Raw genomic sequence first — 25,295 nt, 5'->3', positions numbered from 1 at the left:
ATGAGGTCCGACCGACCGTCGATAAAGTCGTGGCTGCTGCCGCTGCTCGCGGTAACGCTGCTGTGCCTTACCACGGCCAGCAATGCCGCCGAGGATAACAAGAAAACGGAGAGTCCTGCAGAGACTTGTGAGTTTTCCAATGCGAATATAAATTATTTTATTTAATTATTCTTTATTCCGGAATAATATAATAAAAAAAATTAATTTCGCGCAGCTCCGTTGAAAGTGGCACCAGCTCCTCCCGTAGACGGCGAGGGTCGCAATCTCTTCCGCAAGGATCTCGACGAGGACGAGGACAATTACTCCTCCGAGGGACGTCGCATAATCTACGATCGCCACCAGACGCAGAATCGCGACGGCAAGGACCTGTTCGACTGGTTCGGCCTCGGCGTCGGCCAGACCATGGACCCGTACATGGCCAAGTCGAACAAGGGCTGCCTGAACGGCGACTTCGCCGAGTGCTTCAAGTCCCGGGCGCTCAACACCTTCGCCGATTTCTTCGAGGAGCCGAGCTACGAATTGACGGAGAGCGTGAGGGTGGTGAGGATGCCGAGGAACGTCATCAGCGAGGTAGCGAGACAGCCCTACGAGTACTCGACCGAGCCCAGGTATGATTGGCACGCATTTTTCGATCGAGAAATCGATATGTATAGGTATAGATCGAGCAGATTTCTTGACGATGTGTCTCGTTGTATCGTTTCCAAGCAGATCCGAGGATACGGAGTGGGACCAGCTGGTGAAATTCGCCCTGAGAAAAGCCGAGCGATTCGTCAAGACGTCGGCGTTCGAGGTGTCGGCCCCGAGCTGGCTCATGTCCGCCAGTAACGAGGTCTACGCGCCGAGATTCCTCGACGAGATCGCCGACGAGATCGACGTGCTGGAGAACAAGAAGGACACCGTATTCTGTAAGTATATTACTTCTATGTACCATCTTAGACGAAACGAGAGTCGTGAAATACTAATCATCATCTCGTTATTCTTATAGCTCGTCACCGGCTGAGGAAAATCCTCATCCCCATGCTGATCGTCCTCAAGCTCTTCAAGCTCAAGCTCCTGCTCTTCCTACCTCTCATTCTCGGCCTGGCCTCGTTCAAGAAGCTCCTCGGCTTCGCGGCCATCGTCGTGCCCGGCATCATCGGCTTCTTCAAGCTCTACAAGCCCCTGTCGCCCTCGTACACGCCACCCATCTACTCGCCCAACGGTCTGGGCCATCCGGGCGGTTTGCACGGCGGTCTGGGTGGCGGTAGCGGATTGGGCGGTGGATACGGCCCCGGCGGCGGCGTCTTCGGCAGTCCCTACAGCAAGGAGGGCGTCAACAGCGACTTCGGCTCCAACGGATTCCATCCTTCCACGTCTTACAACGATTACGGCAACAACAACAACGACGCTCAACATTTCGCTCAAGAATTGGCCTATCAGGCCTACGCGAGGAACAACAAGAAGAGCGAGATAGAGGCCGAGACGGACGACGAGAAAAAGTCGAGAAAATAGGACGATGGAGATGATCGTCAGCGATGTTTTTTTATGTTACCTTAGTTCGTAAGTGTTCGGTTAGAAGTAGATGATTTTTTTACTCAAGTATCGAACAATCCGTCCATCGTTGAATTCATAATCGAGAAACAAAGTTTCTCAAAATCATAGAAATTGTTAAATCATCGCCAATTATACATTCGTAAGTTATCCATTAAGCGATACGTTAGCCTTGTAATATAATGTACATAATGACAGTGAGAATAACATTTGTAAGAGTGTATAGTCATTGATAGTTTTTAAGCTGTAAACGAATATCAGTAACGACGTTAAAAAAAAAAAAAGAAACTCATTTTCATCGAATACACACATCCATGATATTTAATGCCATGAAAGTATTGATCGTTTGATTGTCGCGAAAAAGAAAATAAGAAAAAAACAAGCGTTACTTAGTCGAAAATTATATAGTTCGAGCGAAGCAATAGTTAAATGCAATATTGTGTCTGTATAAAAAGTATTATTACGTAAAATAAAATATACACCATTTTAATTCGATGTTTCGAGTGTTTTTAAAAAAACTCCACTATTGGAAAGCTAATTTTACGAAGATTCCGTAAAGTCGTAGAAATCGTCCGACACCCGACGATCGAAGCCGTGTAGTACACACAATAGAAATGTACTTATACCGACTATTATGTGAAATCGAAATCTCGTTGAATTATAATTGCCGCGTAGTTTCGCGAGATATTTCTCGACCTCGCGGCAAGAATAAATAATTCATTTTTTTCTCTTCTTCTTTTTATAAACCATAAATGCTGCAATTTCGATATTGATATTGCGTGACCGATGCTATAAAATTAAGAGAGAAAAATAATAGGCAGCCAACTTTCATTAAGAAATATAATGGACTTCCGAATTGCACTCCTCGTGCGTTACGATGATGCCTCTTTTGCACGAGGATAACATACTTAACACGAGTTTAGTAGGTTAGTGTTGAGTAATACGCATAAATTTTTTCGCGTTAGAAAGTTCAGATTTTTCGGTTTAGGCATAGATAAATAACACTTGCTATTATTTTTCGATTTTGTATGATTAATTATTATTTAATTTTTTGCACAAATTAATTGTTTAATGTGTTGTGAACCACTATTGTTTCTCTCGTTGATACAATTTTTAAAGATTACAATTCAATGACGTATGCGAATTTTGAAAGTGCACACAAATATCACTATCCTAGCAACTTTTCTGACTTTAATCAAATGAAATTTCGCGCATACACACCAGGATATCAATGAAAAATCAACGATAATAAATTGAACTCGACACACTTCGCAACAATGCGCCGTCCCATTCAAAACTTCTGTATACTCTAATTCGCTCATATGCAAAAGGCGATTTCTCCTTTATATACATCTCTCGCATTATTACTCGTACAGCACGTATAGCAGCGCAACAGCGTGTCTTATATACAACACGATCGACCCTGTTTCTCGCGAATTTTACTTGATCGATCAAATAATGATATTTCGATGCTTATCTATTTTAGAAACAAATTATAGATTTTTCGTGAGTTTTGCTTTTATCTCGCTGAGAAAGTCGGAATCGTGCCGGTCACGCGAATACACACTCATGCGTTCGATCCATCATTTTTGTATATATGCTTCGAAAGTGTTTGATTGGTTGGCGATAGTTGCACCGGCGGACATGAATCGTTGTCAAATATTTTTGTTTTTAGTTACATTATAAAATTGATGAACTGAGCTTCGATCGGTGAACACGAGAACGTTTAAAATTTTTACAGATTTTCGAAAGCGATTCTACTTGACGCATTACACGTACTTTATCGAAGTTGCTATAAAATCGGTAATTTTTTTTTTGACACTGACAGCGGTAACGAAGTAGCTCGATTAATAGAATAAAGGACGTTCAGGGAAAAGAAAAGCCAATTGAAATTATAATTCAAAACATTTTGCGAAGTCGAAATGAAAGCTAATCCGTACGAGAAAATGTGACGTATGAAAGCATAAACTAATCACGCGCGGCAGCGTTAAAAACTTCAGAGAAAACTCGAGCATTGAAAGTAGCCACAAAAATTTTTACTTCGTTATAGTTATGAGGAGCTTAGCAAATGCATACTTATTGCAACCGCAACGTTGAATACTGAACGCCCTAGAAGTGAAAAAGTAGCTAGATTTTTATAGAACCTCGCTTTGACTTATACAACTATATTCATTTTACTACTTGCAGATTTGTAGATTTGAAGGTACTTGCCATCTATCGGTGAAGACTTGAAGTGGGAAAACGGGTCTTTATTTTTTGAGCAAATTAAATGTTTATTTCAGATCATTTGAAATGCGTTCGATATTGTAACAGAAAAATCTCCAAAAACTAGATAAATAATGTTAATGAATTTTAAGATATTTTACATAGTCTTCTTTGGATTTGACTTCTTTTCTGGGTAAAGATAAAAAATTAAAAAATTAAAGACTCCTAGGTCGCATCCTCGTGGGTACTAATGAATAGAAATATGTATTTAATACAAAAATTTACAGAATTTGAAAATTGTTGAACAATAAAATGTTAATAACCAAAATGAATTATTGAGATTAAAAAAAACGCTTAAGAAGGGAAACAAACTTATTTGTATGCTTCAAATATAATTTTTGAACAAATGTCACTATTACCTCATCATTTATAATTATAATTTAAACATTTTACAGCATGTCTAGATATATACAGCAACACGAGCGTTTGCAAGCTCGCTTATACCATAGATATCGGTAAATACGACTCGAGGCGCAGCTCTCGCACTTTTCCTTATGACATTATATGGTGCTCCGAATCAGGAAAAAAAAGCGTCGTGTGTGAATGTGTGTGCGAAAGACGATGAAGACGCGGAATAGATTTCCGCGCGGCGGAGCGCCTAACGAGGTCAGAGGCAGGCGAGCGAGCGAGCGCGTTTTACCGAAACGGCGTGATATCCGAGTAAATATATATAAAGCTGGTCCGGCATACATTTGTATATGATTGATTCTGTGTGAAATCGATCGCGATAAACATTAATTTGGTCTGACGTGAAAAGTATTATGGTTTTTTTTTTTTCATTTTTATGTCACCGATGCGGAGTTTGAATTTTATTAGAACTTACAATGTGCTATATTAGTTTATTGTACGATCTGAAAGTATCAGTTTTAAAATGTTTAATTGTTTGATATTTCGGGAAAAAATTTTCCAACAAATTTAAAAGAAGAATTATTTTTTATTATTAATTGACATTATAAAATCTACATGGAAAGCCATATTTTGTCCTGCGTTTATGATCATAAAAGTATGAATGCAATTGATTAGATTTTTGTTTGTATCTATAACTACATTATTTTGACTGTCAAGATTATTGTATCTAATTTTAGTAAAATACCTGTTTGAAACTCTTGTCAAAAATCACTCAGTGCCACAAAAAAATCCTGAATCTAAGAAAAATCTCAGCTTCAAGTCTCTGAAAAATAATCCTAAAATTTTAAATAAAATCATCAGACCCTTCTGCCATAAAAACCAATTATTCCAACTGAATTCTATATAATTTTCATTCATAATATTAATATCCCACACACGTTATTATGGGTTCTCGTAGCCATCGAAAAATTTCTTTCGGTGCCGCTCTTTTGGCTGCATTAATGCTCTCTGCACCACAAGAATAGGTGAAATTCTCCAGCTCTTTTTTTTTTCTTTCTTCGTACAGAACAAGTACACAACTGTACGCGCGCGCGCGCGGCGTAATTGTATGTATGCGCTCGCGCTAGGAGAGCAAGGTATCAATAGAAATCAAGAGTGACCGTTTCCTTGCATTATATTTTGCTTTTGTTATACAAATAGAAAGTCGAGCAGTAGGAGCAGGCGTCCGAGCGCGCGAGCGTGTACTATATACAGTAGGATACTCGCAGTCACTCCTTGTGTGTGTGTATGCGTGTCTGAGGAGCGAGCTCACTGTCGCTATCGGTCAAGAGATTTTTGCCCACAGCCAGATCATCGTCCATAGCCAACCACACGCATATATTTACTTCGTCGCTTGCCATTGTTGCTAGCATTGTCGCGTCGTAAGTAGTACAAGACCGATTCGATCAGACACCGAATTAAGATGCGCGCGCGCGATGATTGGCAAGTTTTTTTTTTAACGTTAGACCGATCGAATAAATTTTCGTCGTTCGGTAAAAGTACTCGAGTTTATACGTAAGATAAATGTGCACGTGTAAGCACGCGTACACACACACATGCATTAATTATTACGGCGATTCGTTAAGAGATAAAAACTCGAGATTCGCAGTTTATACGGAAGAATAAAATATGTATTACACGCAATTATAACAATTGCGTTCAGCTCTTAAATACATAAATTTACGCAACATTTTAACGAGTGCGAAAAATCTGGAAAAGCTGGAATAAGTAAGGTTCAATTAAAATTTATGTATGTAGGCGATGCTATAACTTTCGAGTTTACGACTCGCAATAATCGCGTGCGCGCGCGAGATGAGAATCAAAGATTAATGGCTCGCCGTTGCAGAGGTGTCATCGCTAGAAGTTTTTATCCTAGGGAATGTGGATCGATTGATAAAGGAAATCGAGCGTAGTAGACTGAAAAAAAAACACAAAAAGCAAATCAAAGTGATGGCAATAATAGCAGCGAGACGCGCATTGTTACACATAGTGCACGAACTCCTTTGCTGCGGCAATGACATTTGAACACGTTGTCGCGGAGGCGCGCGCGGCCATCCCGAAAAACGAGGTCACGGCCGACGAGTGTCTATACGCTACATTTATATATAGCAAAAGTATAGTACACACCGTGGAAAGAGGGAGAAAAAAACAGAAAAGAAGAACTCGTACGTACACACACACATAGCGAAGCGACGCGACAGTCGTCTTCCTTTTCGTTCGCTCGAATCTCACTTTACCCGGAAGATGATCTAGGCAACTGCAACTGCAACTTTCATACGATTGAGACATTTTTTCATTTCTCAACGACGACGACTACGACGATGCCGCTACCTCCTACCGCCGCGTGCTTAACCTGATTATCGTCGCTGAATTCTTAATTATATACATTTGAGACGAAAGCCGCCGCGCGCGCGCTCTGGCGCATACCTTGTATATACATAAACATTATACATATACGAATACTGTTTTGAGGAAAATTTGTCGGCATCCAACTATCGTTATCGCGAGGTTTATTTATATCTCGCGTGCGCCTCCGGCAACAGCAGCGGCGGCGTAGGGAGCGCATTAAATTATAGAATTAAACGCAATGAGTTTAAATCATTCATTACGCTGTGTACGCGCGAGCGAGCGCCTCGTGGAAATTTACCCCATTAATGGCTTTCATAAATCAAGATTATGTACTAAACGAAAAAAAATAAATAGAAAAGAAACAAAAATCCGAAACTACCCGGTCGTTTTTGATGCAGCATGGTCGATCGAGCTAGTCGTTCATTTCCGACTTGTGTATAATACATATTAGATTCTGGGTCATGTGTATACATAATATGTTCGGCACGACACGTATGCGCAATGATGACCATACTTAATCGTAAACATTAATTCACGATGGTATTTGGAAGATCTAGGTTATTGTCAGCTATTGTAATGTTCAAAGCTATTTTCAATGTTTACTACACAGAATAATTAAAGAACTTGATCGAAATCAAATTTGTGCGCGTATATACCCATGCTTTCACGCTCTTACTTATATAATAAGCTTTACTTTGCCACTTGCATATTTACAGATAAAGGTACTCGCCATCTCGTGGTGATTTTCGGAATTAAAAATGATTGAATTTTAATGAGAAATTTTTAACGAAATGTTTCAACTCGAGTATAAAGTTTAAATTGGAACATCATTATTAAATATTAAATTCAAGTTTTTTTTTCTCACGCACGAATCAATGTGCGAAAATCCAGCGACGGCGGAAATTATTTCTGTGCGCAGACTAAATAAAATTTCGGTCGACGATAACTGAACTGAAAATCAAGTCTTTCAAAAAAAATGCAAAGCAACATTAAACGAACTCGGCTTGCGTCGACTGTCACGATGCAAAGTGCAGTACTCTAAAGCGCCGCTTAACATCGTTCAGCGTTTACACCTGCGAGTATAAGTACTTGCATGGATATACACACGATAAAAACACACAGATATACGAGAGAGGAGGTGGTAGTGGCGGCGGCGACGGCGTTGGCGGTGCGCAGTGCATACAGACGCGTTGTAGCTCTTAATCGCGCGCCACTATACGACTGCTACTCGCGATCGTTTTCTCGCGCGTATAACCAACTACAAATACACACACACATGAGCTCGCGTATACAGGAACCAGTTGAAGAGTGAGTGAGCGAGCGAGAGAGATAGAGATAGGTAGATAGATGGATAGAGAGAGAGAGAGAGAGAGATGCGATCCTGGGAATCGCGCCCGGAATGGACCTGGTGACCAAGTGGCCTCTTTTATATATCCACCAGCACGTATATAAGCACGTGTATAATACACACATACACATGTACTGCACTTTTCTTCGAGAGAGACCGGAAGCGTTGGGTGTATATACGAGAGATTACGCGCTCTTGCGCGATAAGCCGCCGCCGCCGTTGTTGTTGTTGTTGTTGTTTTCGTTGTTTTCGTTGTTATTGTTATTGTGTGCATATATAATAAACGCAGCGCGATGTCCGAGCTGCGGCTCGTCGGCACAGCGGGATGTAGCTTCGCGGATCTCTCTCTCTCTACTCGCGATCGATGCGTGCGTAGCTCGATCGACCATTCGAAAGATATGTTTATCGTGCCGCGATTCTTCCCATGAATAAACTTCGAATTTTTTTTTTTGCCTTCCACGGATATATATTGCGCGAGACCGCGAGTTAAATTACATATCGGATAGATATTTGCGCGATTGCGAGGCACTCGTAGTCGTCGGTGAGTGCGCGTGTATAATTAGCCTAACTTATGGCTTTATGACTGCGAGGCAGTATAACATCGCGAAATTTGTGCGCATCAGGTAGTTTTTGATAAATTGTTAGCGAAACGAGGTTGACAGTCTAACAAGATTATACACGGTATTATATATATATCTGTATATAACAGGCGCACGTGCGCGCGAGCGACGTATACGGTAGAAAGTTTTAACGCAGGGATCGTGAAAATTCCTTAAAAAAAAAGAAAGAAAAGAAAATAAAAAAAAATGTACGTATCTAACGCGCAAACCGGTCTTATTCCGGGACGAAGAGGCTGAGAATATAGATTTGATAAATTCGAGCCTAGCCGTACGGGCGATGCGTGAACGTTTTTTTCCGTTTATAATACATGAAAGATTGAAAGAAAAAATAATTTTTTTTTTATCTCTATTTACAGCGAGTTTACATACAATACTTCTTGATTCGTTGCGAGTGGAAACGTTGAAACAGTTCTCAAATTTATGCATCAAGTGCATCGTGCCGTGTTGCAGAACTGCAGTTCCGGCGAATTGTTGTATACATATGGGTCAAAATAATACTTTTTTACAAAACCGTGCGCACGTATGTCACCGATCTTGACGCGCTTTTGGTATGTTATAGTACATGGTAAAAAGGTCCCAAAAAAAAATTTTTAGACCCCCTCCCCCCTCCTACCCCCCACTTCCGGTATAAACGTCCATTTTCGATCTATATTTTTTCTGAGGACATGAAGCAAGTAAAAAATCTGAAAAAATTCATAAAAATACTTTTCCACAATCCAAACAACCTTGAATTTTTTCAGATTTTTTGAGTGCTTCAGGCCTTCAGATAAAATCATTGAAAATTTCAAAAATCGAGATACGGCGGTATGAGCCGATGTAGTACTCGGAAATTTTTTCAGTTATTTTTCGCATTAAAAAACATAACCTCAATTTTTTTCAGATTTTTTCAGATTACCTAACGCACCTTTTGAAGCCAAAAACCGATTTTTTTGACGAAAATAATTTTTTTAGGACAGTACGGAGCCTCGAAAAATCTGAAAAAAATTTTTTCTTGTTTTTTTCATCAAAATACGTAATCTCAAATTTTTTCAGATTTTTTAATTGAAGGCGATAGCTTCTAGGGCCGAAAAATGCTATTTTTAACAAAAAATGGTTCCTAGAACCCGATGGTTCCGGTGAAAAAATTTGAAAATATTTTTTTTGAATTCCTTGTCAAATTTTAATAAATTTTGACCGTTTCAAAAGTTCGATTGAAGCTTCCTAGCTCATTTTAGAGCAGGACAAAGATTAGTGCAAAATATCTGAAGACGTTTCTGAAGACATTAAGGAATGATAAAACTCGTTTGATGCTCTAAAATGAGCTAGGAAGCTTCAATCGAACTTTTGAAACGGTCAAAATTTATTAAAATTTGACAAGGAATTCAAAAAAAATATTTTCAAATTTTTTCACCGGAACCATCGGGTTCTAGGAACCATTTTTTGTTAAAAATAGCATTTTTCGGCCCTAGAAGCTATCGCCTTCAATTAAAAAATCTGAAAAAATTTGAGATTACGTATTTTGATGAAAAAAACAAGAAAAAATTTTTTTCAGATTTTTCGAGGCTCCGTACTGTCCTAAAAAAATTATTTTCGTCAAAAAAATCGGTTTTTGGCTTCAAAAGGTGCGTTAGGTAATCTGAAAAAATCTGAAAAAAATTGAGGTTATGTTTTTTAATGCGAAAAATAACTGAAAAAATTTCCGAGTACTACATCGGCTCATACCGCCGTATCTCGATTTTTGAAATTTTCAATGATTTTATCTGAAGGCCTGAAGCACTCAAAAAATCTGAAAAAATTCAAGGTTGTTTGGATTGTGGAAAAGTATTTTTATGAATTTTTTCAGATTTTTTACTTGCTTCATGTCCTCAGAAAAAATATAGATCGAAAATGGACGTTTATACCGGAAGTGGGGGGTAGGAGGGGGGAGGGGGTCTAAAAATTTTTTTTTGGGACTTTTTTACCATGTACTATAACATACCAAAAGCGCGTCAAGATCGGTGACATACGTGCGCACGGTTTTGTAAAAAAGTATTATTTTGACCCATATACTCATTTTTGTCCGGATTAATTATCTCGTTTAACATTTAAGGGGAGGCCAGAAAGAAAGAAACAAACAATTGGGGAATGAGCACGTGGTTGATATCGATGAAGTGATAAATAGTATATAACTGCCCTAGGTGGGGAAAAATAGAAAAGTCCCAGGGCACGTAAAATAAGTGACCGAAGCGAAGCCGAGGTCGATTAGCACGTGCACTGAGGCTTTCTTTTTTTCCCGGTATAGGCCAGAATACGATTTTTCATACCCCGGGCCCGAAATTGGCAATATCCCGTTTGGGGCGCCGGATGGGAAATACTTACTATACGTAACATTCAAAAAATTAATATACTTAACTTTGCTTTTTCACGTTTGGAATCGATTAAGACATCTAGCGGTAAATCCCTGAAGCTACTCATCGTCAATGAACGTTATAGTCTCTTTAGTTCCACAATTACTTAATTTTATGTATACAGACATTTTTAGTACATCATTTATTGTTAAACATATTCTTTTATTTGTTCATTTAAATATCAATGAATAGCTACTTATAGCCCAATATGTGAGTATCTTTACCCAAAATAAACAAAAATATCATTCAAGCTCGTGCAAAATTATCAAATTTTCATTTTTTTTTCATTCGTTTAATCACTTGCCAAGAGAATAAACTCTGAAAATGATGTCAAATTTTTGATTTTCGATAATCCTGTCAGGATATATCCTGCCTATTACCATGGATAACAGAGTCACCGTACCAGACATCAGAGGAAAATTGATGCAAAATCAACAATTACCTATGTTTTTGTCCGAAATTTATTTTACAGATTCTGTAACAGTTAAACTTCACTGTGTCAAAAGTCCAAATTGATTTGACTTTTGGTTTTTGAAATATTAAAAAAAAAGTTCCATCTCACGAAGCTATATAATCCATTAATATTTTTACTCAATTGCTCCATAAATGCACGCGTAAGATGTGTGCGAGTGTGTGCGTGTGTACATTTCAGCAGCCAATTTTCATTCGAATTCTCGTGCATCTCTTCATTATTCATCTTATTTACTGCCCACAGCAGCCAAGAGAAAGGCGCACATATACGGACGCACACAGCAAAGAAACACTCAAAGTACACTATATGTACGTTCATAACTATCATCTTATATGGACTACCGCGGCAGCAAATTATATTTCACGCTTTTAAAAGGCGAAGCTCGCGCGCGGGAGCTTGTCACTTTTGTTTTGAATTTATCGCGCGCCGTCCGAGTGTACGGTGTGCACTTCACCGCGAGATACTTTAACTGTCTAATTATTTGCGCGACCAGCGGCTACTTGTGTGCGTATATATTTTTGCAAAGCTGACGTTTATTCGCGCACATATCGCAGCGATTAGATTCGGGGTCACGAAAAGATGAATAAATGCATAAAAAGAAAATTTGTTTGGATAAAGCAATTTCATTATAGGAAAGATCGATCTGATTATTTGCCGTGGCCTGAAGAGACATTCACGTTCGTTTTTTTTGTATCGAAAAATGAAAATTTGTATTTTCACCTCGACTTCGATATCTCCATCGAACCGCAAAAATCACAGACCCTTTCCACCGTCCTCGTTGTCCTATATCTATCACGCACGAACCTTTCTAATAACTACACATACGTCATTACGCGGGAACACAACCTCACGGCGGTCAGCTATGAAAGTGGTTGATTTTTTTTTGCGTCTCTCCCTTGCACCGCGTGTACTTTCACTGTATCGAGTCTATTTTACTTTCTCCGCGCGTGGCCGACTCCCTAAGTCATTAAATACATTACATATATCTCTCTATCTCTCTGGAGCGGCGCGTGTACGACAAAAGGGTGTGTTTCTGGAGCGAAGATTTTGTAAACGCATACGGAGTCGATACGGATAGTCGAGCACACGTGCCCGCCGGCTGCATTCGTTTCAATCATTCCATTAGATTTCGTTTCTTTTTTATCTTTCAGTAATAAGAGTATAGATGTTTCATCGGCGGACTTGAAATATTTGCTCTTAATACCGACGTTAACTCAATTAACCGTTAAATCAAATGGCAACATCTACTCGATGAATGTATCCATGGAAAAATTTGCAAACAGTCCGTATGTCGCGCGATCCACGATCCTTTTGGAAAGTCCATTCTCTACAGAGTGGCATTTTGCGCATTAAAAGGCGGCGAATTATAGGAGCGTTAAAAAGAAAGAAAAGAGCGGAATAAAAGAATTTTCACGTTCGTATACCGTCCGATACAACGACACGTTTAGAACAGCCATGGAAAAAAATAGCGCATGTTTTCGACTTTCTTCGCGCGCGCGCCTTACACACTCGTAAATTGGGAAAATTCGAGCGAGCTCTCCAAAATGTGTGTGTGTACCTATTATTTTACGACGAGCTGTAAAAAAACAACAACAACAACAGCAACAAATTTCAGGCCTATGTATATGGGGCAATTGACACATATGCGATACCATTCGTCAAAATTTTCCGAACGTTTCCATTATTTATTCATTACGATAAGTAATATCGAATGTTATAATTCATCGACGTGCCCGAAGTTATGCACGCGCAGCAGGCGCAATGCCACGGTTAAATCGAAAGCTTATATATACAGAAAAAATACATATATGTACGAGGAACGCTCCGTTACACGCAGTGCGCGTAACTCTATCATCTCGATGCACACGTGTGTGTGTGTGTATGTGCGAGTGCATATACTACATTGCACGGACTTTTCAATACGTACGGCTCGATTCGCATTTTCACGCGCGTCAAAGGGGCTTTAATAACTGACCATTAATACCCATAAGCTGTGTGTGTGTGTGTGTAGTTTGTGCCGCCGGGAGACTTAATGCACGCACTGTATGTATATGTGTATATTCATATCGAAACTCTGCCGCTGAACTAGATTTTATCAACCGAGTGTCCGGTCTTATACGGCACTCCCACCTAATAGTCCATAAGTCTCACTGTCGATGTGTACGCGATATATCGAACGCGACGAAAAAGAAAAAAAGATCGATTTTCGTTCAGGATGAGTGTGCAAGTATATGAATAACATTGCCGCTGCTCGTATTGCTGCTGCTGCTGCCGCTGTCTGTCTATGTGCTGCGGGTTTATTAAGGAGAGTCTATATTGTCAATTAGGAAAAGCATTAAGGGGAGAATGGAAAATTCAAAGCCACGAGTCGATTAATAGAGCTGTTGTAGCACAACAATTTTGACCTAGATTTCAGATTTTCCGATCTAAAAATAATAAGTTGAGCCAATTGCGATGCGCAGCGGGGTTCAAGCTCGCTCGTTTCGCATTGTTATCGACCTTGAGCGCGAGACCGTGAACTTGGCCGCGAAGCTTTGGAAACGATCCGCAGGGACGTGTTACAATCTCGCGCGCGCCGCACTTGCTTTTGACCTTGAACTCGACCCGCGATGCAAAACTGGTTTATCGCGCGCAATGTGCAGTTTCATTCAGCCTCCATTCGATTCTCAATGCCGCTAAGAAATGGTAAACGTATTCGAAATGAAACGCGTCTGTACTGTTAAAATTATTTTCAGTCAAATTAACGGGGGAAGTTTTTCTTCAAGTAGATGCATTTAAATCCATGTGAAAACATTTCAATTAATTTGAATTAAAGTTCGAGTTTTTTCATGAGTCATCACATAAAAGAAAAGAAAAATTAGTTTGGAAATATTCATTTCTTTCAAAACCGTGTTTAGCTTATATAATTATTTTGACCTTACCACTTGCAGATTTTCACATAAAAGTACTTGGCCATCTAGCGGTGGAGGCTGATATTAGTAATGATTGAATCTCCATGAATTTTTTCATACAAATTGACATAAAATCTAAATTAGTAGCCAGGTATGAACGAAGATTTTTTGAAAAAGTACCTTATATAAAATTCAGCAAAACTTACTTTTATTTTAATGTTTGCTTTTTAAAGTTTTTTCATTAACAAGTGAGATCAACACAGGTGCACTTGAAACAATTACATAAGGTATACGGTCATTATAAGTCTCCAACGGTGACAGCAGCCAATTGTTTTGCAGTCATCGTTCAGGCATTAAATCAAAGAACCATTCATAGCGATGATAAACGAGTACACACTGCCTCAGTATAAATAATGCAGGTGTTGATTCGTCACCATTATCTATTACTTAAACGACTCTTGTGTACTCTCGGTTTGCTAATGCAAATAACAATGTAATAATACACGGTGTAGCGGCGATAAACGACGCTGTAAAGAAGTAGCAACGCGAGTAATCGTTTGAAAGATTCATACATCGCGAAACAACATTTTCACTATATTATATTCCACGGATGCTCTCTCGGTGTGTATACACACAACGCATAATGACCGATCGTCAGCTGGAATGGCATCGTTACACATACACGTATCGCGGGAAATAATACGAGCCCGCGTTTATTTATATGTGCGTTTAAAATCGTTCCGTCGGGATTTTTTACACGCAATGTTTATTAATTTCAATACGTGTATAGTTATGGTACGGCTCGAGTAAACATCGAGCATTACACGTGTATGTAAGGCGCAAAAGCGAGAATATTATATCTATACTTCGGGAAAAAGCAGGTTAATTCCGCGTGTATATATCGCGCGTTCATATACGTGCGTCAGTGAGAGTTCTCTCTTATTTCCTTCGCGTCTTCGTACGAGCCGTATACACGTACTTCGTAGATACGAGTGCCTTTATGGCTTTGGTCGGGGGGGCAGGGGGGAACAACAACTTCGTGCTAGAATCCCGAAAATTGACTTCAATTTTTAGAAAATCGCAATCTCTGCCTCGGCTAATGTAACAGGCAGAGCAGCTCGCGTGCGCACGCATATATACATGTACTGCATTATAAATGTAAGAAGTGACACGCACATTACGCTCGCGCGCGCGTGTGCAACGGTATAGCGCATTTTCATTTCTTTTATAGAAATACATTCAATATCGGCGAATGATATTGTGAAATCCAGTTGCCAGTTTTGCATGTAGATAAGCGCCCGATGAGTGCAGTACAAAACGAGTCGAGAGAGAATCTAATCTGCCTCTCTGCGCCGAATAATGAGATTTAATCATTATTTACATCGATGCCTATGGGTATGTCGAATACTCCTACGTACTACATACGTGCGTATGATATTTTCACGCACGATCTCAATGTGGTCGTGAGATATCATACATAGTCTGTTCTTCATTGTAAAAATCCGTAACAGTTATGATTGATTAAATTATCTCCCGACTCTTGTACTTTTTTTATATACATAAAGCTCTTACAAGCGTTGCATCTAAAGAGCTGATTTGTATTCTAATTATCATTAACACTCCCGAGTCGTCGTCGTCGTTGTACCTAGCTCTCTGTCATTTCATAATCGCACAATAGAATTGGTCTCACGCGTGTAAGAGGCTGTCTATACGTATACGAAAACATTTTGAGCCACATCCGCGCAGGCTCTCACACTACTTTTATATATTACATTGTCGGCTGTAATTCCTAATTATAACACGAGTAATACTTACTACTATACGCGTGCGGCAACTAACGAGGAAAACATATATAATACGCATGCTGCTGCAGAGGATTAAATGAATTTACTCACGAGGCAAATAGTTTTCCACCTGTGTAATGAGCATATATTGTACGAGTCTTTACATGCGAAAAATCTCTAGTCGACGACAACAACGGCAGAGTTTCATTTCTTTCTTGGTGTCGACGAGCCGCGTGACAGTCTCTATATGATATAGCTCGCGCCGCTCAAATTGAAGTTTTTACTTCTTACACGAGCTGCGCTTCGCTCGGGCAATATAATACGTGCATAAATTTTCCGTTCCATTTTGAAGATCGGCAGCAGTATTAGCAGTAGTTGCAGTGTTTGGGATCGTCAATTTTTGCGGCGAAAAATTAAAATTTATCTAGCAAATCTCGTTGGAAAATTTGTGCAGATGTACGCGTATGCGCCAGCTTATTATTAGCTTTCTCTCGCGCTGCGTTCGAGAGCTGAAAGATTGGCTATAACCTGTCGTCGGCGCAGTTGCCGAAATTGCCACTCGCAATGATGCGAGCTTGTCTTCGCGCCATTTTCGCGTTAACCCATAACACGTGTGTTGAATAATGCACCCGTTGATTACCTTATTATACCCGCAATTGATCGATTACGCATCCTCGTAATTTTTGGCACGCGCTCGTGCATAGAGAAAGTTAAAACGCGTTTGTGTGTATTTACAGGTTTTACGCGCGTAAATTTTTTCGTCTCCTCTCTTCTTTTCTCTGTGCACCATTTTAACCGCAAAAAATTGTTATTTACAGAAAAGCGTCGCGCGTTACATAAATCCATCCTCTTTTTTTTCATACGCATAATATGCGCGATACACGTGGAGCGCGCGCGTGTGAGAAGTATGCGAGTAGTCCAATCAATGAAAATCTGTCCCTATGTTAAAAAAAAAAAAATTCGCAACCAGAATTTTACGACGGATTCTTATTTTGGGTACCCTAAACAACTAATTTTCATAAAATGCCACTGTTTTTTGTTCCTGCGTTTTTGTTTATAAGCCTTTAAAAATGCAAAAAAGCATATTATATTTTTTAACTCGTAAAGTATAAGTTTTACGATAAAATGTTTCAAACAAAAGTTGTAGGCATTTTCAAGACCTTTATTCTGGTATTTTTTTCATATTTTTTCGTCCATTTGTTTATTCTCTAGGTCGAAAAAACCTCTAAAAGTGGCCGTTTTTACAATTGTTTATAATTATTTATTAAAACGTGCTACGGCAATGAAATCTTGAGAAAATGTAGCCCTCGTTACGCAGAATCCAATGCATTTTTCAAAATCTCGCTAAGTGCATTATTTATCGAGATATTGCATTTGTTTATTAAAAAACACTCCCCTAGTGATTGTTAAATAACTTTGAGTTGGCTCAACGTACGAAGACCAGACACAGCGCAAATTAAAGGTAGAGACCTCCCAGTCAATTTGCAACAATAAAAACAATAATTTTTTCATAAAGACATGAAAAATAAACACCAGATATAAATGTGTACGAAAATTCTTATAAACAAATTGACTTATCTGCCGAACCAGAAGTCGTAAGTCAAATCGAATTTCGGCATCTTGTTCCTTGCATTTTTACGCAAATTTTAAAAAAAAATTGACCTCTTTAACTATATTGGAAACGAAGTTAGGCTTTTTTTTTTAAAAAATCACCACGCCTTTGTTTATAAACATTAAAAGCTGAAATTTGGTATACATTCGAACGAAATGTTGAACTTTTATATGTAAACGAATGCAACTATCAATCACCGTTATTTTTGCAACGATAATATTATTAACTAACAAAACATTCTGACTCTGTCATACACTCGCATGGGTAGCGGAGTGGGGGAAGGCCGAGGCGAGCTGTTCCGGCCGCTCGAAAAACTTGAAATTGACTTTTCAAAATGAAGCGCACTGGAAAAAATAACGTTATCTCGGCTTCTATTGAACCGAATTGCTTCTTTTTTTTTTTAAATTAAAGCTCTCAACAAATAATTAACAATTACATATGTTTAAAACCATTTGACCAAGTCGAAATCCATCTAAATTAATGTTTTATTTTAAGATGGTATATTCTCGTCGGTTTTGGGCGATATAATAATTTGATTAATTGTTATTTTTACTGTGTATGATTTTTATTGACAACTGTTTATTATAAACAAATTAATTGCATTTAACCTTTTTCATTAATGGTTATGTGCAAGTTGTAACGTTTGTTTTTTTTCGAAATAAACTTAATCGAGAAAATTCTTATTAATAATTTATTATGAACAATTTCGAATCAGTTTTATTAATATAATATTCGGCCTCGCTCTGGGTTATGCTACCCCAAAAAACGTTTAGTTCCGTCGCATCGGGGTTGAATAGTCGTTCGTTTTTCCTAGGAGAATAAATCTCTTCTTCGTTGATTTTTATTACTGAAGGAATAACTGTTGATATGTTAATATTTTTATTATGGTTCGAAACTGATAAATTATATGATAATGTCGATTCGAAATTGTTCATAATAAATTATTAATAAGAATTTTCTCGATTAAGTTTATTTCGAAAAAAAACAAACGTTACAACTTGCACATAACCATTAATGAAAAAGGTTAAATGCAATTAATTTGTTTATAATAAACAGTTGTCAATAAAAATCATACACAGTAAAAATAACAATTAATCAAATTATTATATCGCCCAAAACCGACGAGAATATACCATCTTAAAATAAAACATTAATTTAGATGGATTTCGACTTGGTCAAATGGTTTTAAACATATGTAATTGTTAATTATTTGTTGAGAGCTTTAATTTAAAAAAAAAAAGAAGCAATTCGGTTCAATAGAAGCCGAGATAACGTTATTTTTTCCAGTGCGCTTCATTTTGAAAAGTCAATTTCAAGTTTTTCGAGCGGCCGGAACAGCTCGCCTCGGCCTTCCCCCACTCCGCTACCCATGCGAGTGTATGACAGAGTCAGAATGTTTTGTTAGTTAATAATATTATCGTTGCAAAAATAACGGTGATTGATAGTTGCATTCGTTTACATATAAAAGTTCAACATTTCGTTCGAATGTATACCAAATTTCAGCTTTTAATGTTTATAAACAAAGGCGTGGTGATTTTTTAAAAAAAAAAGCCTAACTTCGTTTCCAATATAGTTAAAGAGGTCAATTTTTTTTTAAAATTTGCGTAAAAATGCAAGGAACAAGATGCCGAAATTCGATTTGACTTACGACTTCTGGTTCGGCAGATAAGTCAATTTGTTTATAAGAATTTTCGTACACATTTATATCTGGTGTTTATTTTTCATGTCTTTATGAAAAAATTATTGTTTTTATTGTTGCAAATTGACTGGGAGGTCTCTACCTTTAATTTGCGCTGTGTCTGGTCTTCGTACGTTGAGCCAACTCAAAGTTATTTAACAATCACTAGGGGAGTGTTTTTTAATAAACAAATGCAATATCTCGATAAATAATGCACTTAGCGAGATTTTGAAAAATGCATTGGATTCTGCGTAACGAGGGCTACATTTTCTCAAGATTTCATTGCCGTAGCACGTTTTAATAAATAATTATAAACAATTGTAAAAACGGCCACTTTTAGAGGTTTTTTCGACCTAGAGAATAAACAAATGGACGAAAAAATATGAAAAAAATACCAGAATAAAGGTCTTGAAAATGCCTACAACTTTTGTTTGAAACATTTTATCGTAAAACTTATACTTTACGAGTTAAAAAATATAATATGCTTTTTTGCATTTTTAAAGGCTTACAAACAAAAACGCAGGAACAAAAAACAGTGGCATTTTATGAAAATTAGTTGTTTAGGGTACCCAAAATAAGAATCCGTCGTAAAATTCTGGTTGCGAATTTTTTTTTTTCAAAACCTTTATTGATTGGACTAGAGCGCATGAGCGGTATATTCGCGCCGCGCCGATTAAATGCGCACAGAGACTAGTTGCGGTGCACTTGTGTACCGGCAGCAGCAGCAGCAGCAGCAGCTTGGTATGCATAAATGAATATGTTTATTAATTGGCTGGATATGTGTGCAGCAGCAGCTGTCCTGTGCCTCTCGTGTAAATATGGATTTTGCGGCGCTCGCGAATATACTGTTATAATAGATCCCCAATGCGAGATGCGCCGCGCGACACGATCTAATTTTCCGCGGTGGACTCGCTGCGACTCTACTACTGCTGCACATGTTTATGCTTAAATGCTCGTGTTTTTTTTTTTTGGGCTGGATAAGAACGCGACGACGAGCTGCGCATGCAAATTTTTGGGATGTCGTAAATTTTCGAGCCGAAGTAAGGTCTAGGCTTCGCGCGGCTACGTGATCTGTGAAATAAAACGCACTCTCTCTCTCTCTCCTGCGCGCATCACTTTGTATTTTTGCCGTTTTTTTATCCTCTATCCACTGCGGAGCCGCTTTGAAAATCCAGTTATACGCGCGAGTAGCTTAGGACGAATTAAAAATAAGATCCACGCACTTGTGCGCTCTCAATTTCGAATCCTGCGCGTCATCCTTCGTACATATCGTGCATACAGTTCCTCGCTGGACTTGATATTTTTGAAAACGAAAAAAAATAAAAACGATAAGAAACGGGTGCAAAATGGACTTTCGCCGGTGTACGTTGTATACGTTATAACCGCGAGTTCCTGATACGTCGAGCTGCAGCGCGCGATGTATCGCGCCAAATCCGCGTGGTATATCCATCACACACGCGCCGATATATCGTTCGCGCGCGCAATATAGAGAGAGAAAAAGAGTAGAGAAAGAGAGAAGAGAGAAGTGTATCTACGGTATTGCACCAGATTTTGCCCCACGCCACGCCAAACTGCACACTCGTCTCGTACACACACACACACATATACTCCTGCGCGCACGGGGGTCTCTCCCTCCTTATGAAGGTTAGCAGTAGTAGTAGTAGTAGTAGCAGTAGAAGCGGTGCACACTATATGCACTCGTGTATGTATGTGTATGTCAGTGTGTTTGTGTGTTTCTGTGCGTATGGCATCCGCAGCGACCAAGCCGCAACACGACTCCACGCTGCACAAGATAGTAGTAGTAGTAGTAGGCTTAGACGATCCTGCCCCCGGTTCGGTATATGTTTACTACCGGGCCCCAAAGAAAGAGAGAGAGAGAGAGATCAACTTCTATAACGTATATAAAGTAGCCGGGGCGCGAGCGCCGCCTCAGATGCGTCCTTCGACTCGCCGCCAGCGCAACACACTTTTTTCGACAGAAACATACGCACTGTATTAGAATATATTAGTAAATTTTTTTTCGTATTAAATTTTAAGCGTCAGTGTCGGCCAGCCGGAAGTTCGAAGGCGAGACCCCAAGTGTGCGAGAGGAAGGATTTTCTAAACGGTGAGTCGAACAGTTTCAATTAACGCTTTGCTTTTTTGTTGTTATCGTTTTCCGTTTGATCGGTGCTTTTTTGATTTGTGTTTGAGTGCATTCGACTTAATTTTCATGAGTGCAAGTTGAGATGATATTCATAAGTACTGTTGCATTAGTGAATATAGTAATTATCGAATGAAATTTACTTACTTTTTGAAAATTCAATTTTGTCGATTGAAACATTCTGAGAAACGGATGTTCATTCCCTAGTGGTACAATAGACAATTTTATTATTTTTGTGATTAAAATCACTTAATTAAAAGCCCTACTTTAAACCTCGCTACTTTTAAACTGATTAGTAAAAGGAAGCTAACGGTAGGGGGAAAATGAAAACTTTTAAACCTATTTTTGTACCTGGGATTATCCCTTAATGCTTTTTCTTTTAAACCAGTATTGAGTAGAGAGTACAGATATCAACATATATCACAGAAAATTCGTGATTAGGCAGCTGTAAAATTTTCATTATCACCCCCAAGTTCAAGGCCAATCAAATCCTAAATTATATTTATATAACAATTAACGAATTAATTTTCCGTAAACATGTGAAAATATACACGCATGAGGTGGCGGGGCACTCGGATAGTGAGAATCCGTAACGTTGCTATTTTTTTTTTGTAGGCCACGCGCTTTGTAGTGCGTAACCAACGCACTCGCGCGCGTATACACATTTACGTATCAATGAACGCGATCGTTAGAACGTGCGTTCGTTAGAAGTGTTGATAGCGTGACTACCAGAGCTCGATTAATAATTCCAACGTTTTTTAATAATAATTTTTTTTTTCTCTTTTCTCTTCTCTCCATCGACAACGCAGAAAGTTAAGATTACGCAGAAGAAACCATGAAGGCCATAGTAGGATTCTTAGCCGTGTGCTTGCTGGGCGCGGCGCTCGCCAGCCCCCTCGAGAAGGTCGACAAAGTCACGATCGTCGAGCAACAGTCCTCGACGGTGACGCAGAGCCTGAGCGAGCGCGCGAAATACGAGGAGGAGCTGCTGCGCAAGCTCAACGTCAAGTGCTCGCAGAACGACCTGAGCAGCTGCGTGATGCTCAAGCTCGTCACCTACATGAACAAACTGCTGAAAAAGGCCTCGATCGAGCTCACCGACGACATCGAGATCCGCAAGACTAGTCAGGCCACCGAGGAAGTGGTGAGCTTCCAGTCCTCCACCTCGCAGGGCTCTCGTAGCGCGGCAGCCGCCGACGACGAGTCCGAGGTGTTCGATCTGATCGCCAGCAAGGTCTACGCCTTCGTCAAGTCGCGCAGCATCAAGTGGAAGTTCCTGCCCGAGGACGACGTCGTCGTCTCCGCCAAGGAGGACGAGAACGGCTCGCTCAATTTGGGACTGTCCATCGAGAAGTCCGACAATGCCGTGCAAGACGGTAAGAGAAGCTTTTTGTTATTTAATACAATAATTCGATCGAGATAGACACGACGATTACGCGATCGCTTCGACTCTCATTTTCGTTCGTTCTGCAAGGCATCAATTTGATGATATTAAATAAATCTTGCACCGTGTTCGCATCGTGCGCGGTATAATAATAATAATGACGATACGAACGACACGCGACTCTGCGCGCTGCGGCCTTGACTACAAAAGAAAGTGTAATCTTGGCCTAGAGTCGCGCACAGAGATCTCTATACACGTAGATTTTATTGTCTCTCTCTCACTCGTTTTACCGAGCCGTCGTGAAACTCGGATATATGCCATTTGTATTGAAAAATGCGCCCACCGACATTGACCAAGTTTTAACTTTCACCAAAAAGTCATTACGGTCGCGTGCTGCGGCGGGCGGTCTACTGCGCGTATTGTGTTCCGTTTTGCGGAAAAAAAATGTACCACCAATTTTATTTTTATTTTTATTTTTATTTTTCACCGCTTATACGCGACGGCGGCGACTACTGCTACGACTACGACGTCGGCGGCGGCGGCGGCGGCGGCCGGTGTCCGCTTCCCGTTAACGTGTAAGAGAGTACGCGCAGTCGAGGAATCGGGCCAACAACAATTTGCCAGCGCCGATAGTATCGCTGCCGTTGCCGCCACGAGGCGATCTACGCGCCGAGAGAGCCACGATGGTCGAGTTTCCTGAGCGCGTTGCATATCCTGTTCCATGGAGCGTGAGGCGCGGTGGCGGCGGTGCGACTATATATACACGAAATACCGCAATGATTATAATGTTATAGCCGTAGATATATCATAATTCGATAGATGAATGTCAAAAAAAAAAAAAAGCGGAAAAACGAGAGTCGCGGCAAATATTTTAATTAACGAGATCGAGATCACGCGCGTACTGTTAATCGTCGTCGGCAGCCTCGGCGGAGCTCAGCGAGTAATTTTCCACGCGCACGCGTGCATGTGCATGTTCTCAGGTCGCGGCAAGAAGAACAACATGGGCCCTCTGCTGGCCGCGGCCGTCCTCAAGATCGGTCTGATCGGCGGTCTCGCCTTCAAGGGTCTCGCCCTGCTGGTCGGCAAGGCCCTGCTCCTCTCCAAGATCGCCCTCCTGCTGGCCGGTATCATCGGCCTCAAGAAGCTCTTCTCGCACCAGAAGCACGTGACGTACGAGGTGGTGGCGCATCCGCATCACAGCGCCGGCCACATCGAGAGCCACGGCCACGGCGACTTCAGCGGCGGCTGGGCGCGCAGCTTCCAGCACGAGGCGGCCCAGCAGATGGCCTACTCGGCGCATCTGCCACCCACGGCCAACTAAGGACGGAGAAGAGGATAAAAAAAACACGTATACATAAAAAAAAACACGACACGAAACACCAACGACACGCTCGTTTCCGAAACTTACCCTCTACTACTTACTACTACTACTACTACAACTAGCCTCATTTTCGAGGGACGTATCGTGAATCGCAGAGCGATTAGTACTCGATCTTCCCTCTCTCATCTTCACTCATCGATTCATATCATTCTGTGTCTATAATATAATTTCATCCTCGTTTCATCGAGTTCATCGTTCATCATCATTTTCACGATAATCAAAAACATCGCCTTAAGTAATGCATAATCGATTAATAAAAACGACGCGACGAAACGTGGACAGATCTCCCGACGGACTTTATTTTGGACGCGACATTCAGGACACACACAGACTTCCTCCTCCTCTATTTTCTCGTGTAATCAATCTACTCTCTCGATATATAATATATATAACGAAGCTTGCGGTGGTACCGATATTACCTTTGCTTTCTCGCCCGAACGCCTCTCCGCGTATGCATATGTATGTATGCGCGGAGAGAGAAAGAGAGAGATGGCGATCTATGCGCGTATGCGTGACCGCGCGTGCGTGCATTAATCGCAATTTATTATATTATATACATACACACGGGGAGAGCTTAGAGCCTTAGAGCGCAAATATTGTTATTATATTAAACGCACGTATACCCGGAAAACCAGTATGAGTGTGTGTGTGTGTGTGTGTGTGTTTTGCTGGCGATACAAGTAGGCCGTTGCAATTTCCATGATACACACATACATATATGGTTACGAGCGTGTATGTGCTTGTGTGTGTGCTCGTGTGTGCATCTATCTCTACTTTGCTCTCTATTCGCATGTAGTTATACCTGTTTGTTAATCTCTTCTTTTTTTATTATTATCGCTCTCCCTCCTCGCACACGCACGCCGTACGTGTGAGTGTGTTTTTTCTTCTCCTCCTGTTTGTTTATAAATATATTACATCGTGTCGAAAAGAGAAAAAAATTTGCGATCCAGGATCTTGCACGATACGTATCTTTATTATACGAACAGACCCACACACACACACAGACATACACACGCATAACTACGCGAAACTGTACATATATCTATATATATAAAAAAAAAAACATTAAATGCCCATATACGACT

The 25,295-nt window shown here is 40.0% G+C and overlaps 2 protein-coding genes across 2 annotated transcripts; both read left to right on the top strand.

The window, feature by feature from the left end:
* On the top strand, window positions 1-1,491 carry LOC106649086. Its single transcript, XM_014366357.1, has 4 exons — window positions 1-127; window positions 215-608; window positions 709-905; window positions 986-1,491. The coding sequence occupies exons 1-4, from the start codon at window positions 1-3 to the stop codon at window positions 1,489-1,491; spliced, it is 1,224 nt and encodes a 407-aa protein (XP_014221843.1).
* A 19,774-nt stretch (window positions 1,492-21,265) lies between these two features.
* On the top strand, window positions 21,266-24,636 carry LOC106649084. Its single transcript, XM_014366356.2, has 3 exons — window positions 21,266-21,409; window positions 22,255-22,821; window positions 23,810-24,636. The coding sequence occupies exons 2-3, from the start codon at window positions 22,281-22,283 to the stop codon at window positions 24,148-24,150; spliced, it is 882 nt and encodes a 293-aa protein (XP_014221842.1). The 5' UTR covers window positions 21,266-21,409; window positions 22,255-22,280; the 3' UTR covers window positions 24,151-24,636.
* The last annotated feature ends 659 nt before the right edge of the window (window positions 24,637-25,295 follow it).

The sequence above is a fragment of the Trichogramma pretiosum genome, unplaced genomic scaffold (genome assembly GCF_000599845.2).
Source record: "Trichogramma pretiosum strain Unisexual culture from Peru unplaced genomic scaffold, Tpre_2.0 scaffold17, whole genome shotgun sequence".
Taxonomy (NCBI): domain Eukaryota; kingdom Metazoa; phylum Arthropoda; class Insecta; order Hymenoptera; family Trichogrammatidae; genus Trichogramma; species Trichogramma pretiosum.
Note: the sequence above shows the minus strand (reverse complement) of the source record. Positions and strands in the feature narration are given on the sequence as shown.

Coding starts and splice junctions, on each gene's coding strand:
- LOC106649086 (XM_014366357.1), top strand. CDS start 1: ATGAGGTCCGACCGACCGTCGATAAAGTCGTGGCTGCTGCCGCTGCTC. Junction 128..214: donor GGAGAGTCCTGCAGAGACTT/GTGAGTTTTCCA, acceptor AATTTCGCGCAG/CTCCGTTGAAAGTGGCACCA. Junction 906..985: donor CAAGAAGGACACCGTATTCT/GTAAGTATATTA, acceptor TTATTCTTATAG/CTCGTCACCGGCTGAGGAAA.
- LOC106649084 (XM_014366356.2), top strand. CDS start 22,281: ATGAAGGCCATAGTAGGATTCTTAGCCGTGTGCTTGCTGGGCGCGGCG. Junction 22,822..23,809: donor CGACAATGCCGTGCAAGACG/GTAAGAGAAGCT, acceptor GCATGTTCTCAG/GTCGCGGCAAGAAGAACAAC.